Raw genomic sequence first — 14771 nt, 5'->3', positions numbered from 1 at the left:
TATAACACTTTTAACATATTTCAAGTAAGAAAATAATGAAATTGACCTATTCAAAGTGGTTGCATTAACTTACATCAGATTCTTTAGGTCCACATTGTAAAACAGTCTCTCGAACAAGCTGCAGTGTTTCCACAACTCTGTTTTCAAACAATAAAGGCTACAAAAAAGTATTTGAAAATTAACAAAGAGTATATATATAATTTATAAACTTCAAATTAAAGTAATAAATTATCACTGGACAACAAATTTGAACATTTTGTTGGTAACCATGATATAAAATATGTTTTTACATGGAAATTACGGTGTTAAATATGAAAATAACACTAAAATTCAAAAGTTATTTAAATTTTTTTATTAATTTTTAAATACATTTTTAAACATACATTATTTATTAAAAATTATTCGAAAGTGCTTTTCTAACACTTCATTTTGCAACACTGTGATATATTACACCTGGAGCATGTCTAACAAGTGTCCAACAATAATCAGCAAGCATGGAAGGGCTCCATTTTCCATTTCCCCCCCCTCCATCTCTACAATGTCCTGGTGAAAGTGCTCACTGTATTCATCACTAACCCCACCACAGCTATCTGGGGAAAATGTATTTTCAAAGACATGTTGCAACCTAGTTTCTTATATGATAACAACAGTTCCTCCACAAGTTCAGTGTAGTTTTCAGACCTCATATTTTCCATGAAGTTAGTTGCTACTTGTCAAAAATTTATTCAAGCATTCTTCTCTCACCTGTTGAGACAGATTTCAAAACATTCGTCCTTGAAGAGATTTTGAATTTGTGGCCCAACAAAAATGCCTTCCTTTATTTTTGCTTTGCTTAGCCTATGAAATTTCCCTCAAAGATAAAAATGCCCGGCCATTTTTATCAATTGCTTTCACAAAATTCTTCATTAACCCTAATTTTATGTGTAGTGGTGATAGCAATATCTTTGTTGGGTGAATCAATGACACATTTTGAACTTATTTTTGCCTGGTTCCAAGGACTGTCTAGCAGTTAAAATGATCTGCCCTTGACTATCCCATTCACACAAAAAAGAGAAGAATTTCGTGTATTCTTGCTGCAATTCTACCAAAAGAGTAACTACTCGTAAACAGTATTTGTATTTGATGCACTTTAGGAGATTCTTCAAAATTTCATACCATTCTTTCATGTGAAGAGCATGTACAAGAAGAATCGATGGTAAATTGTTTACAATATGATCAGAACAGCTTTTAAGCTTAATACTGAACCATCTATGAACAACCTCCATTCATCCAGTTCATGATTTATATTAATAGCTCTGAATAAACCATTTACATCCTTGCAAAAATTTAAGTCTTATTCAGAAGAATGGCATCAAATCTTTCTGATGAGTATGAAAATGAGTTATCCCTACATCATTTTCCAAAACATCCCACTGTTTTAATCTTGACCCTAACAGTTCTGCCTTATTTTTTGGCAAATCTAACTCTATCACTAGATCATTTAATTTGGTTTGACTTGTCATGCGATGCTGTCTAGATGAAACACTGGGTGCGTAATCAGGATCCAAAGATGTTGACGGCCTTCTTAGATTATCCTCTACTTTTTAATATATTTCATACCTCTGATATAAATTTTTTATTTTTATTTGATATCAATATAGTTTTTGAAGATGCCCTACATTGCTATTGGGAATAAATTAATTATATCTGTTCAAACATAATAATAGCATTTGTATTACATTAAGAAAATAAATTGTTTTATCACATCAATCATATTGTTGCATGTGTATGGGTTCATAACAGATTGAATGTACACAGAACCAATGTTTATTGATAAAAATTATTTTAGCAAAAGAAACATTTTATAGTTCTGGAACTTTCCAGAAAAGCACTTGTACAGCTCTTCTCAGTATCACAAAGCACTATCAGTACTTAGGCTCTAAATTACTAAGAATGTTAAACACAATGCAATCCAAAATACACCTAAAGCTCTCACCAATATCTCAATATTTTAAAGTCGCTCTGAGCAAACAACTGAAAACTGATGCTTTCTCCCATCTTAACACTCCCTCAATTCACTGAGAAATCTCTATTAGCTTCCACTTCTCAAAATTACTGGAAAGCATATGAGGGCCGGATATGGTTACAGTTACATAATGGGATCAATTACATTTATTCAATCACAATACCAAATACAGTTACACAGGGACCAGACCAAAATATCGCCAGGTTTCATGATTTCTTGTAAAATTTGGCAACAAAAATTAGTCACCAACAGCATTTCCAAGTTGGCGATATCTCACAAAATTAGCGAGACAACCATTTAATCAATGCTGAATAGACATGCCTCTATATTCTTATTTTTCTGGCACAGCATCGTCTCTTGCAAGCATTTCATATTACATTATACACAAAATACTAGAATTTCACATATAATTTTACCAAAACTATTTACATGTATACAAAATTCATAATATCATTTCAGAATATAATAGCATAGTTCTTTTTAACATACTACTATATATTATTAAAAATAGTAAAATTCTCCTTACCATTGATACCTTGTATAGGTACACAGAAAAAAAACTATACTAGCAGGAATGTTAAACCCAAAAGTGTGGTCCTAATGTAATTCTTGCTACTGCTTTCACATTCTTAGATTAAAAAAGTTTTAAAGACTCTTACAGTATTACTGCAAAAAGAGCTCCACTTCTCAAAAAAATTTGGCATAACAAACTTTCCATGCATGCATTGCAGGAAAAGATTATTTATTATTTAAAGTCTAATACACTAATAATATAAAATAGCTCCTAATTAAGAAGAAACTTAATTTTATCTACATTATGGCAAATTACACTAGAAAAGAAGCTTGTAGATAATTTTTAGGTGTACACACATAGAAGTGATATAAAAAATGCATCAAAATATTTCCTAGTAAACAACGAAAAAAACTCTGCACCGATCACAGCTGCTTATACAAATAACAAACAAATGGTGGTACAAGTATAGTATGTTTCTAAAAAACTTACTAGTTGGGTAGTACCTCCATTGTTATCGTCTATTTCTACAACCCATGTTTCACGCTCATCCAAATGCTGGATGTCTAAAACATTTTTCAAACATCAATACATTTTGCAGGTATAAATACTATATATGCTTATGCAATGTTCATATTTTTATCCAAAAATTTTAGTGCACAATTCAAGGCAAAAACAGTACATGGATGGTTCCGTATTTAAGTTCAATTATTTGCATTTATTCTTTCTCGAAAACCCTGTGATAACTTTTGATGGATAAAAAATGTGTACAAAAAAAGATGGATAAAACTAATTAAATGTTTTACACAGCAAATTCAAAGTTCTTAGTACCCATGTAGCTTTAAGCATGTGCTTTCAAAATATATATTGACAACTTCAAAATTTAGATTTTTCTAATCATCTGCACTCCACACCCTCCATACAAAATAGGTAATTCATAAAGTTACCAAAATGTACTCATTTGGCAGCCCAGATATACATGTACATGCAGTAGATGAGCTCTGAATTTTGACTTCAAATTTGATAGTCCGTTTTTACTTCCTTGTAAGAAGTAAAGGAATGTTTGTAATGCATTCCAGAACAACTTTTTTTTTCTTGTAAGAAATTGTAATCAAACTGCAGAGTTTGCCGACTCACAAGAAAGAAAGCATTACACTACTACTTCAGAAATATAGTATTTTATTCAGCAATACAGAATGCAAAAGTTTGCATTTCCATAAAGCTTTTTTTCTTAAATGATCAAATTTTGTGCAGAATGCTGAATTTGTGAAATTCTCTCTTTTTTTTTTTTTTTTTTTTTTTTTTTTTTTTAAACAAAAGCAGATTTTTGTTTACAAGGGAAAAGCAACAGTATATGCAGGGCCAAGTTGAGAATGATGCCAAGTTTGTGCAATTCTCTAACGATTTTGGGGATAATACAAGATAACATATTCCACAGGGTTACTATACAGATAATAGTGTTATATATGTTTTACTATGGATATTTTTTTTTAAGTTCATTAATCATTTACTCTTTCTGTGATTCATAGTGCACTACTATTTCTAAAAATTGCTGTTACCTTTAACATTTTAATTTGACAAAAAATAAGTAACTAATGGCTAGCAACTTTTCAAGATAGGTGCAGGTAATTAAAAAGTACCTAAAATTCCTATGTATATACAGTGCCTACCCTATTTATAAAAAACTCGTTTATAACATCTTTCATATTTATACATTGCTTCATCTTGGTTCTGAATCAGTTCTATTTTTTAAGAGTAAAATAGTTCTTTTACACATTGAATAACTTTGGTTATACATTGCACTGCATTAGTTTTACATTTTGCAGTCTCTCAGTTCAGGTACTTTTTCCAGAAATAGAGATAGGAGAAAAAAACAAAGGCATGAGGTATCGCAATCTGATACAGGAGTCGAAAAGCAATTCATGAATAGATGGGCTATGTGAAAGGAAAAATAAATATAGTTTTCTCTTCTGAACATGACACTGTGTTAAGTAAATTAGGTTAGGTGGAGCAGAATAAACTGATAAAAATGTCAAGAAGGTGAAAGGCACTTTTGTTAAAAGATAAAATTCAAATCTTCAAAGAATCAGATGATTTGATTTGACAAAAGTTGAGTTTGCAAAGAAACTGAATATTCCTGTGATAACATTAAAAACAGTTGTTTATGATAGGGGGGAAACAGAATATTATGGACATTTCACTTCAATGAAATTACATATTCAAATGGAAAGTTTCCAGAAGTTGAAACCATTCTTGCTAAAATTTTTCATTCAATGTCATCCATCCAATATTCTGGTGAACAGCCCCATGTTAACCGAGAAGTCAAAAGAAATAGTACTTCGATTGAATGTGAATGAAGCTTGCTTTTGAAACTAGATGGCTGCAAAAACTTAAATTGCAGCATTAAAATGAGAATCAAAAGCATTCGTGCTGAGTTGGTTGAAGAGTGGTTCAAAATTTATCCACCGTAGATGGATATGAATTAAAAGACATTTTTAATGTTGATGAAAACTGCTCTTTAAACTTATACCTGCAAGAACACTAGCTTTCAAAGGTGACTAGAGTCACAGAGCTAAGCAAAGTACAAAACATCTCACTGTTTTACTTGGAGCAAATGTTGATGAAGACAAAATGACTCCTGTAGTTATAGAAAACTTACAAAAACAAAAGATGCTTCAAACTAGTTAAAACTCTGATACTAATATATTAAGTTAAGAAAGCATGGATTACTACAGACACTTTTACAGAATAGCTCAAGAAAATAGACAAAACTATGAGAGGACAAAATCACAAAATTTTACTTTTTATCAATCTGTATACAGCCCATCTCAAACGACAGATTTCTTGCAAAATGTGAACTAGTGGAGTACAACCTTTAGATCTGAGTGTCAGTAAGAATTTGAAAATGTTCTAGAGTCAAAGGCTGATACAAATAGCACTTCAAAATAAAACTACCGAAAATACACAGAAAAATTTAAATTTTGTGGCTATGAATATGATTTAACCTGCATGAACTGAAGTAAAACCACAAGCAGTTAAAAATTGCTTCATGAAAAAGGGATTTTCAAACCCAGAGTAAAATGAAAGTGTTGAAGATGAAAATGATTTTGAAACTAATTACGGATGAAGAAGACTGGAAACTACTGGGAACATTACCAAGGGATATGTAAACAGTAATGTAATGACATCATACTTATGCACAGTTCAAGAACTGATTAATTTTACTAGATGAACATTTAAGTAGAAGAGATGAAGAAATAATCCCGTGTTCTTTTCAAAATGCTGTCTACTGCATTGACACCCTTGGGTGTAATAGTACAAGTGAGAAAACATTTCAAGAACTAACTTCAATTCATGATGCTTTACTTAAGATTCAGAATCATAAGATGCATCAGGAACAAAGACTTGAGTTAATTTTGTTTTCAATTTTATGCAACTACATATAGAAATTTGCATTCTTATGATTTTAAAAATATTAAATTTGTATTAATATAATTTTTAAAATATTAATTATTAAAGAATTTTTAAATTGTTTACTTGGTTAAAATATTAATTAAATATTTATTTAAATTTGCTTGAAACATAGTTAATATTTTAAACAGATTGAAAGTACAAAAAATTGTTTAAAATTTTGTTTATATGTCTGTCTCATTTATATGTTGTTTGTGAATGGTCCCCTTGAATGAAAATTCAGTGCTGATATTACGTAAGTGGTGGATATTATATGAACATATGCAATATATGAAGCAATTAACTGTACAAAAAGAATAAAGAATCTTTAAAATATTGTTTTGATTTTATTGAAAATATGAATTTTAAACTTAATAAACACAGGTAAATATCTTTTTTGAGACATAATTTATTTTTTTTTATCGGTTATCAAAATAATCTTGTTTTTTATTTTTGTGATTGAAGTTTACTCATTTCCTGTTATTAGAATTTAAGTTGAAAAACAGAGATAGGCTATAACACTTTTTTAAATACATTTGGGAGAAAAGTGTTCACCAAGTTTCATAAAAAATTTTTACCTACTATTAACAAGAAATCACATTTTTGAACTACTATAAAATCTTATTCATGATCCATTCACTCATACAATGATTATGAATTCAGAAACAAATATATGTCTTTCTAGATACACCAGCAATGCTAAAAACACTTCTTGCTCAAAACTATATAACAACTATTAAAGGAATTGCTTGACTAACTTGACAATTGCAACATTATAGAGAAAAGTTAGAACCAAACCTTGCGCTGCTTGAGAAAATAATGTCTTCATTGCGTGAACTTTAAGGTCAAATATTAATTGCTGTATAGCAATCATCATATCTTCAGGAAGGTCAAGTTTTAAAATTCCAGAATAGCAATTTCTAAGTAGAAAAAAGGTTAATTAATATTCTTCCATTCAAAATATTAAAAACTTTAACTAAAACTTTTGTTTTACAGAAATGCATACATCACTTTTAAAATTAAATTCATCATATTAGATAGTTAACAAGAAATAATAAGTAGTTTGAAAAATTTCGCATTTGATATAATGCAGAAATTATTAGAAAATTGTATCAATTATTGCAAAATAAAAATTTTTTTTTAAATCTAAAGAAATAAAATAAAGAAAACATTAAAAAAAATTTGACAGGTTTTAGATTTTAAAATTACGTCCAAAAGGTTTCAGATTTCAGATTGACAGGTTTCAGATTTTAAAATTATGTCATGTTCTTCGCACTTAAACTATAAAATTCAGTTCAACAGCAATATCGCAAAATAATTTTAAAATGAGCATATCGTTAGAATTTCCAACACACAGTCTCGCAAGCTGGAGATAAAAATGTTTTTACTGTACTACGTTGCCATTGCTCACTTTGAAATCGTTGAGTTTGTTAATGAAATATTCGTTATAGTTTTACAAAATATGAAATTTATAATAAAACAAATTCCAAATTTGGGCTTCCAGATGCCCATATTCGCAGGAGAATTATGTAATTCAAAATTTGATGGCTCTAGGTACCGTTGATTATCACAATGTGAGAAACATACATACATTTATGCAGATTCTTCATTATTTAATTTTTTTAAATATAATACAGGGTGATAATATATGGTGGCAACAATTTGAAAAGTGAATCAATGCAAAATGCCAAAACGAAATTAATAGTCCTGGGCAAATTGCCTCCTTTGGACTAATAATAAAATTCTATTTATCTCAATATAAATCTATAAAAAACTTCCCAAGGGAATAGTTTTAGTTTTTAATTCTTAGACTGGAATGTAACATTTGTTTCATGATATACTGCATATTTCTGAATATAAGACAATCTGTGTATGGTCAGAGATTGCATTTCTTCTTCAAAAATGTACCCAAAATTCAAAACCAAATACAAGACAAAATGAAAAAAAAAAAAAAAAAAAAAAAATTCCTGTAGTGTTCAGACATGTACCCATGAGGGCGAAAATGTTGCTGAGCAAGTAAAACTTGAGAAATATTTTTTTAATCAAATCAGTGCAAAGTAAAACGTCTGATGCCAATGACGATAGTTTTAATTCTGGTAATTCTATCTGAAGTTAGCATATTTTTTCCATTCGTTTGTAGCATCTGTGTTACTTATATTTTATGCCATTTTTTATCTGAAATAGAGATCAAAGAGAAATTCTTATATTGCAAATTTCAAACTTTGCATTTGCTGAAAATTCTAACAGCTTGATGTTTCTCCATAATGGAAAACAAATTCTAGAGTGGAGAAAGCTAGGTACAAATTTTGCCAACATCTTGATTTGATGATATTACATTAGTGGTGGATATTATAGGAGTGCATGCAGTATATGAAACAATTATCCGCACAAAAAGAATAAAGAAAGAATCTTTAAAATATTGTTTTGATTTTATTGAAAATATGAATTTTCAACTCAATAAACATCTTTTTTTGAGACGCGTTTTATAATTCTTTATATCAGTTATAAAAATGATTTTGTTTTTTATTTTTTGTGATTGTAAGTTTATGATGCAACAAAACAGCATAACAGACAATTTTGAAAATAAAAAAACTCATTTTCATAAAACAAATAACTCATTACATTTAAAATAATTTTTTTCATAAATCTAAAAAATTTAAACTACACTCATGTCCATAAATTAAGGATGACGCAAAATCATTCAAAGGAAGAGCAAACCAAATTTGACTTATTTGTAAAGCTTATTTATTAAAGGAAAAGTAAAGAGCAAAAAAAGATGCTATATGTTTGATATTATTAAAAAAATTACAGATTTTTTCTCCCTGGAGCAAATTACAAAAAAAAAACCTATTTACAAAAAGCCAATATTACATGGTTGGTATGATTGTTAATACATTGTATGTCTCCCAGACGATGCAATACAGTCCGTACAACCCCTAGGCTTGCTGAGTATCAAATTATCAATCTGATCTTGGGAGATATTACACCACTCAAAAGCAATGCTCTCCGAAGTTCCGGTAGACATGTAGGAAGAGGTTGACGGGCTGCAACTTGTCGGCCAAGCATGTCCCACACCTGCTGTACTGGATTCAAGTCCGGTGAGAATGCTGGCCAGTCCATATGGGTGATATCCTCTGACTGAACGCATTCGCTTACGATGCTTGCACGGTGAGGACGGGGGTTGTCATCCATAAAAACAAATTGCCCCGAAACAAATGTACATGTTGTTCCAGAATGACGTCCCGATAGATTTGGCTTGTCATGGTTTCAATTTGAACATGCAGGTCAGTTCTGGAACCCATAATAATTCCACCCCAAAGGAGCACTCCTGCACCACCGTAACGATGTCGTTCAATGATGTTTTCTTGGTGGTAACAGGTACCTGGAGCTCTCTATATGAAAGTCCGGCGAGAATCAGATTGCAAGCTAAACCTGGACTCGTCGGAAAACATCACACAAGCCTACTCTTGTGGGGCTCACACAATGCATGCTCTCTACCCACACAATGCATGCTCTTTACTCCAGGCTAACCGCAGGCAACAGTGAGTTGCAGTAAGTGGAACGCACCTGACAGGTCTACGAGCATATAGACCAATCTGCCCTAAGCGTCTGTACACGGTCTGCCTTGAAATTGTCGTACCAGTGGCTGAAAGAGCTGATGAGACAGGTCTGAGGCTGTGTTCCGCCTTTTTCTCTTGGCAGTAACTGCCAAATTCCGGTCCACATTCGGCGTTGTAACTCTGGGGCGACCTGTGCTGTAATGTCTACTCACATTACCATCATCTTGGATCGTTGCCAAAGCCTGAAGAAGACACTCTGAGCAAGTCCAAGTTCATCTGATACTTCCAGTTGGGTACGCCCACATTCCAGACGGCCGATAATTCTACCACGTAAAAAATCCTCCAAATGCGTCCTTTGTGTCAAAACTATTCGGTTATTGCACTGAAAGACTTATAAAGCGCCTGCGAACAATTATACTTCTTTGCCTGTATTCCTTATATATCACTCTCTTACACTCTCATCATTGTGACGTATCATCGGTGTCATCTGGTTACTTCCTGAAATTTGCATATGATTCTTGAAGATGTGTGTAGTGATTTTACAGGTGATACATTTATTTTAGAGTTCGATTTCCACGTGACTCCGAATTATCCTTAATTTATGGACATGAGTGAAAATAAATAAAAAAGTGTGACATTCAATGGTTTATCATTTGTGCCTGGCAAATGGAAAAGTGTCTACATTTTCTGCAAGATTAACAGATCCGCATGTAAGCTGACCCCTGTAATTTAAATTTAGGAAAAGTTCAAAAAATTTTTGGTTCATACATGGAAATATACAGTAAATATATACTGGATATATTTATGAAGTAGCAGATTTACAGAAAAAAATAACAAATGAAGTTACAAACACAGCTCTTATTATTTATTATAAGCCATTAACCTGAATTTATAATAAAATTACAATCATTGCATAATAATAAAATTTTCATGTGAAACTTTAAATAAAGCAGTAAAAATCTATTTAAAATGCAGTAATATAGAATAATCTAGATTATTCAAACAAATGTAGCATACCTGATGCTTCTCAAACAATATGGTAGCCAAGGAGTTAAATTTTCTGATTTGGGCCAGGTACCTAAAATCTGAAGTTGATGAACAGACAAAGCATGCAACGTATCCGGCAGTATAGCCATACGTATCAAAGAACATAATTTCTTGGTTACTTCTACAATCATGTTCTGAAAATAAATACTTAAAAGCTTTCTTTCACATAAAATTACAGTTACCCAAATATCAATACACAACATTATAACAAATTTCATTTTTAAAGGTAAATTAAAGACATATATCTTACTTTAAATTGAATATTTTTTGGAATTCCAAGCTTATCAGCATTATCTGTGCTCTAGAAAGAAAATATATACATACATATTAATTTTTAAAAATAAGAATAACATTAATGTTTCATAAGATACTAGAAATAATAGAAAATTATAACACTTATTATTTCAATCAGTGCAAAGCAAAGGGGAGCAAGGAGATGTATCAAGCAAGTGACATCACATGCAAACATGTGCTTTCTTTTAACGTCGGAATATGACCTTATATATAACAATAATATGTTTAATGCTTGGCAATTCGAAAGCAAGCAGTAGCAAAAATTTTATGAAATGAAGCATTTTTATCTCTAATGCATGAGACTGCTGCCATTCGGAAAAATGAGTGTGAAAATTAGTGTTTCCACAGTTTTTAATTAGTATCTCGTCTGATTAAAGTCGTATGATGATGAGAATAGTCCAAATTACTTCCCACAAATTTTTGGAATCCTGAATAATATATCAAATGTTTGGCACTGCTATTTTTATTTCGTATTTTGTAAAACTTACAAATTTTTTATGAACAAACAGCACAATTTGAAACTGAACAGTGACAACACTTTTCAAAATAAAGCACATCTCCAGCATGTGAGACTTTTGCCATTCGGAAAAATGAGGGTGAAAATTAGCATTTTCAGAGTTTTTAATTAATACCTCAGCTGATTAAAGTCATGCAAATTAAGAATGGTCAAAATGGCTTCCCATGAACTCTTTTGAAACTCAATTCCCTGCCATTACGGAGGAGAAAATGCTACAAACAAACAGACATACAGATACTCACAGATTTTTAATAGTATAGATTGTTTGCAATCTACAATAAAGTAAGTTATCCTTTTTATATTTTATTTATTGTTCAAAATTAATATCTTAATTAATATAATAAAAATTAATTTTTTATTTAGACCATGACAATGCCAAGGAAAAAACTTAGTGATTCTCAGAATACGAAAAGAAAACTACAGCAAGAAAAAGAAGCCCAGAACTTCAGAATAAGAATAGAATCACATTTAGTAACCAAAAAAAAAAAAAAAAAAAATTACAAAAATAAAAGTTAGAAGACTCCTACTGCTGCTAAAATTCTATGTGATAACATATCACAACGAACACAAGACTCTGAGGATGATGAAGATGGGGGCCTAAGTACATCAGAAGCTCCAAATCCATGTCCGTATCTAATAAGAAGTATAGAAAATGCAACAGAAACACTCACTGTAATTCCAGACATTCTGGAGTTATGCAGCTAAGCAATAAAGATATTGCTTACTTAAAATTCACAAATGATCTTCCAATAATAACAAACCAACTTCACACAGAAATGGTTATTCACATGGATCAAGCATATTTCAAAATGAATCCAGTCTAAATGCTAATATCAAAATCAGCTAATCTTCTAATCTTAGCTTTCTTGGTGGGTCGATAATGAAGAAGAAACTGAAATTAACCGATCTTGGTTATTATATTCACCAAAAATAATGCAGTATACTGCTTTTATTGCTAACTATTTATTACATGAAATTCACAGTTTCTTTCGTAACAGCATGTGCTTTTAATAAATGGAAGAAAAAAGATAAATTGATTAGCCAAGTCCAAATGATTGAAAATCGTTTACACCTTGAAAAGAAACAGAAAGAAGATTAATTAATAAAACGGAAATTGACCAATCATTTGAAGCAAATATATACAGATCGAAAAAGAACTGTGGCGAAATATATTGCAATTAATATTAGCTTGTATGAAGTATCTGATTATACAAATTCTTTTTCTATGTGATCATATTCAGAATCTAGTGCTTCAAGATCGTACAAATGTCAGAAATTTATTATCTTTACTTAAACTTGCAGTTCAGTTTGGTCCACTACTATAGCTAAGCATGTTAAAAATGTCATGGAAACACCAAAAACTATCTCATGCCTATCACTACAGATTCAAAATAAATTTATTCATCTTTTGGCATCCACAGTTTGAAATCAACTAATAAATGAAATCAAAAATAAGGCTTACAGACTTTTATTTGATTCGACTGCTGATATCGCTCATTGCGAATAAATGTTGCAAGTCTTTGGGTATATAGATATTTATTTTACCAATACAAAAGTTTCTATCAAAGAATCTTTTTGGGGATTTATTGAAATACATGCTAAAAATGCAGCCTCAATTGAAAATCTAAAAATTAAAGTCCAATCAGATTTCATTAACAAACTGTAGGTCACAATGTTATAACAATGCTGCCTTGATGTTACGTCACATATCTGGCATTAAACAAAGAATTATGAGAAAAATAATACAGCATTATTTATAATTGTGATATCCAGTTATTAAATTTAGTAAGAGTTAGTGCAGCTAAGAAATATACAATCATTGTAACATGTTTTGGAATAATTGAAAACATGTCTTTTCCTTGTGTTCAACATTATGATGGGAATTATTAAAAAATACTTTAAAATTGTTAAGCATGCATATGATGGAGTGCCAGAGCACAAGCGATTAGCATTTTTGTAGATGGGCTGGAAGAATTAGAACTATTAGAAAAATTGGCAGAGGGCAGTACTATCATAAGTGACACCAGATGTGAAGCTGCAGTTTTATTGCAAAATAAACTGAATTTTTATTTCATAACTTTAGTCCATTTCTGAGATAAAATCTTGAGGAGAACTGATCGTGTACAGCTCAGATTACAAGATCCTAAAATGAATTTCAGAGAAGCATTCCATGATCTTGTATCATTATCGACTGGACTAGCAGAAACTTGAGATGAGATCTGTAAAGAGGCAATAGAAGAAGCGAAATCCATTGGTGAAAAATGGAGTATTGATACAAAATCCATGTTAGAAGATGTTGAAAAATGCCCGAAGAATTAGCTAGAAATGTTGGCCTTTCCCCAAAAAAGTGAAATTTCTCACATTATGGAAAGCATTCTTGATTGTCTGCAGCAGGAAATAAATACACAATTTACACAACTAAATGATATTACTTCCAAATTTGGATTTTTACTGGACTTTGGAAATTTAGAAATTTATTAAACAATGATAATATTGATAATGATCTTGAAAATAATTGTAAAAATCTGGATGAATTATATAAAACAAACCTTAATGGAACAGAACTTTATGTCGAAATGTGTGACTGCAAGATTTTTCTCCACAGTTGAAAAAAAATTGAACCTAGCACTTCATTACAGCTTCTTACCCTTATAATCTCGTATAGAGAAAATGTTTTCTCCAAACATGAGAGAGTTCGCACCAAGGAATTGATACAGTATTTCAGTATCAATTCCTTGGTGCGAACATTCGTTCAAGCAAATTAAAATTAATTTTGACATATCTACGATCAGCAATGGGTCAAGATCACCCAAAGTTATCTAGTACTTTCAATGTGCAAAAACAAAATTTTAAAATAATGATGAAGTAATTTCTAAATTTGCTTCGTCAAAGATGAGAAAAATATCTACATAATAATCAATTGAATTAATGTATTATATTTTTATTATTATTATATATCTACTTATATATCATATATATTAACTTTTTTCATTGTTTAAAAACTGCATGCTTTTTAAAACAATCATATAAATATGTAAAACAATATCTTTTTAACTAATTCTAGCTGACAGTATGTCCAGTTTTTCCACTGATACAGACACATTTAAGAATCCAGTCCTAATCTTGAGTTAACTAGTTTTCTTTCTTTTTTTTTTTTTTTTTTTTTTTTTGTAAACTAGTTTTCTTTTTGTAAACTAACTAGTTTTCCTTTTTTTTTTTTTTTTTTTTTTTTTTTTGTGTGTGTGTGTGTGTGTGTGTGTGTGTGTCTCAAACTAAAGCCTAATTTGAAGCTCTGTGCCTCTTCATAACAAAAACAGTACAGAATATTGCAGAAGCATAGTTAGGTAGTGACTAGTTGTAGTATATTACATAGTATTTTAAGGTAAA

At 30.6% G+C, this 14771-nt stretch overlaps 1 protein-coding gene across 2 annotated transcripts in view; it reads right to left on the bottom strand.

Annotated features, from left to right (window-relative positions):
* The window catches only part of Sec5 (exocyst complex component secretory 5), a 67150-nt gene that overhangs the window by 18094 nt on the left and 34285 nt on the right, over positions 1–14771 (bottom strand). For both annotated transcript variants that reach the window (XM_035369461.2, XM_035369460.2), the window contains exons 14-18: positions 10824–10874; positions 10544–10707; positions 6765–6886; positions 3009–3082; positions 74–157 (exon numbers count right to left, since the gene is read on the bottom strand). In XM_035369461.2, coding sequence (XP_035225352.1) covers positions 74–157; positions 3009–3082; positions 6765–6886; positions 10544–10707; positions 10824–10874 — 495 coding nt within the window. The remainder of the gene's footprint in view (positions 1–73; positions 158–3008; positions 3083–6764; positions 6887–10543; positions 10708–10823; positions 10875–14771) is intronic.

The sequence above is a fragment of the Stegodyphus dumicola genome, chromosome 6 (assembly GCF_044657685.1).
Source record: "Stegodyphus dumicola isolate Sdum_Otavi_A_Nest chromosome 6, ASM4465768v1".
Classification (NCBI taxonomy): Eukaryota; Metazoa; Arthropoda; class Arachnida; order Araneae; family Eresidae; genus Stegodyphus; species Stegodyphus dumicola.
Note: the sequence above shows the minus strand (reverse complement) of the source record. Positions and strands in the feature narration are given on the sequence as shown.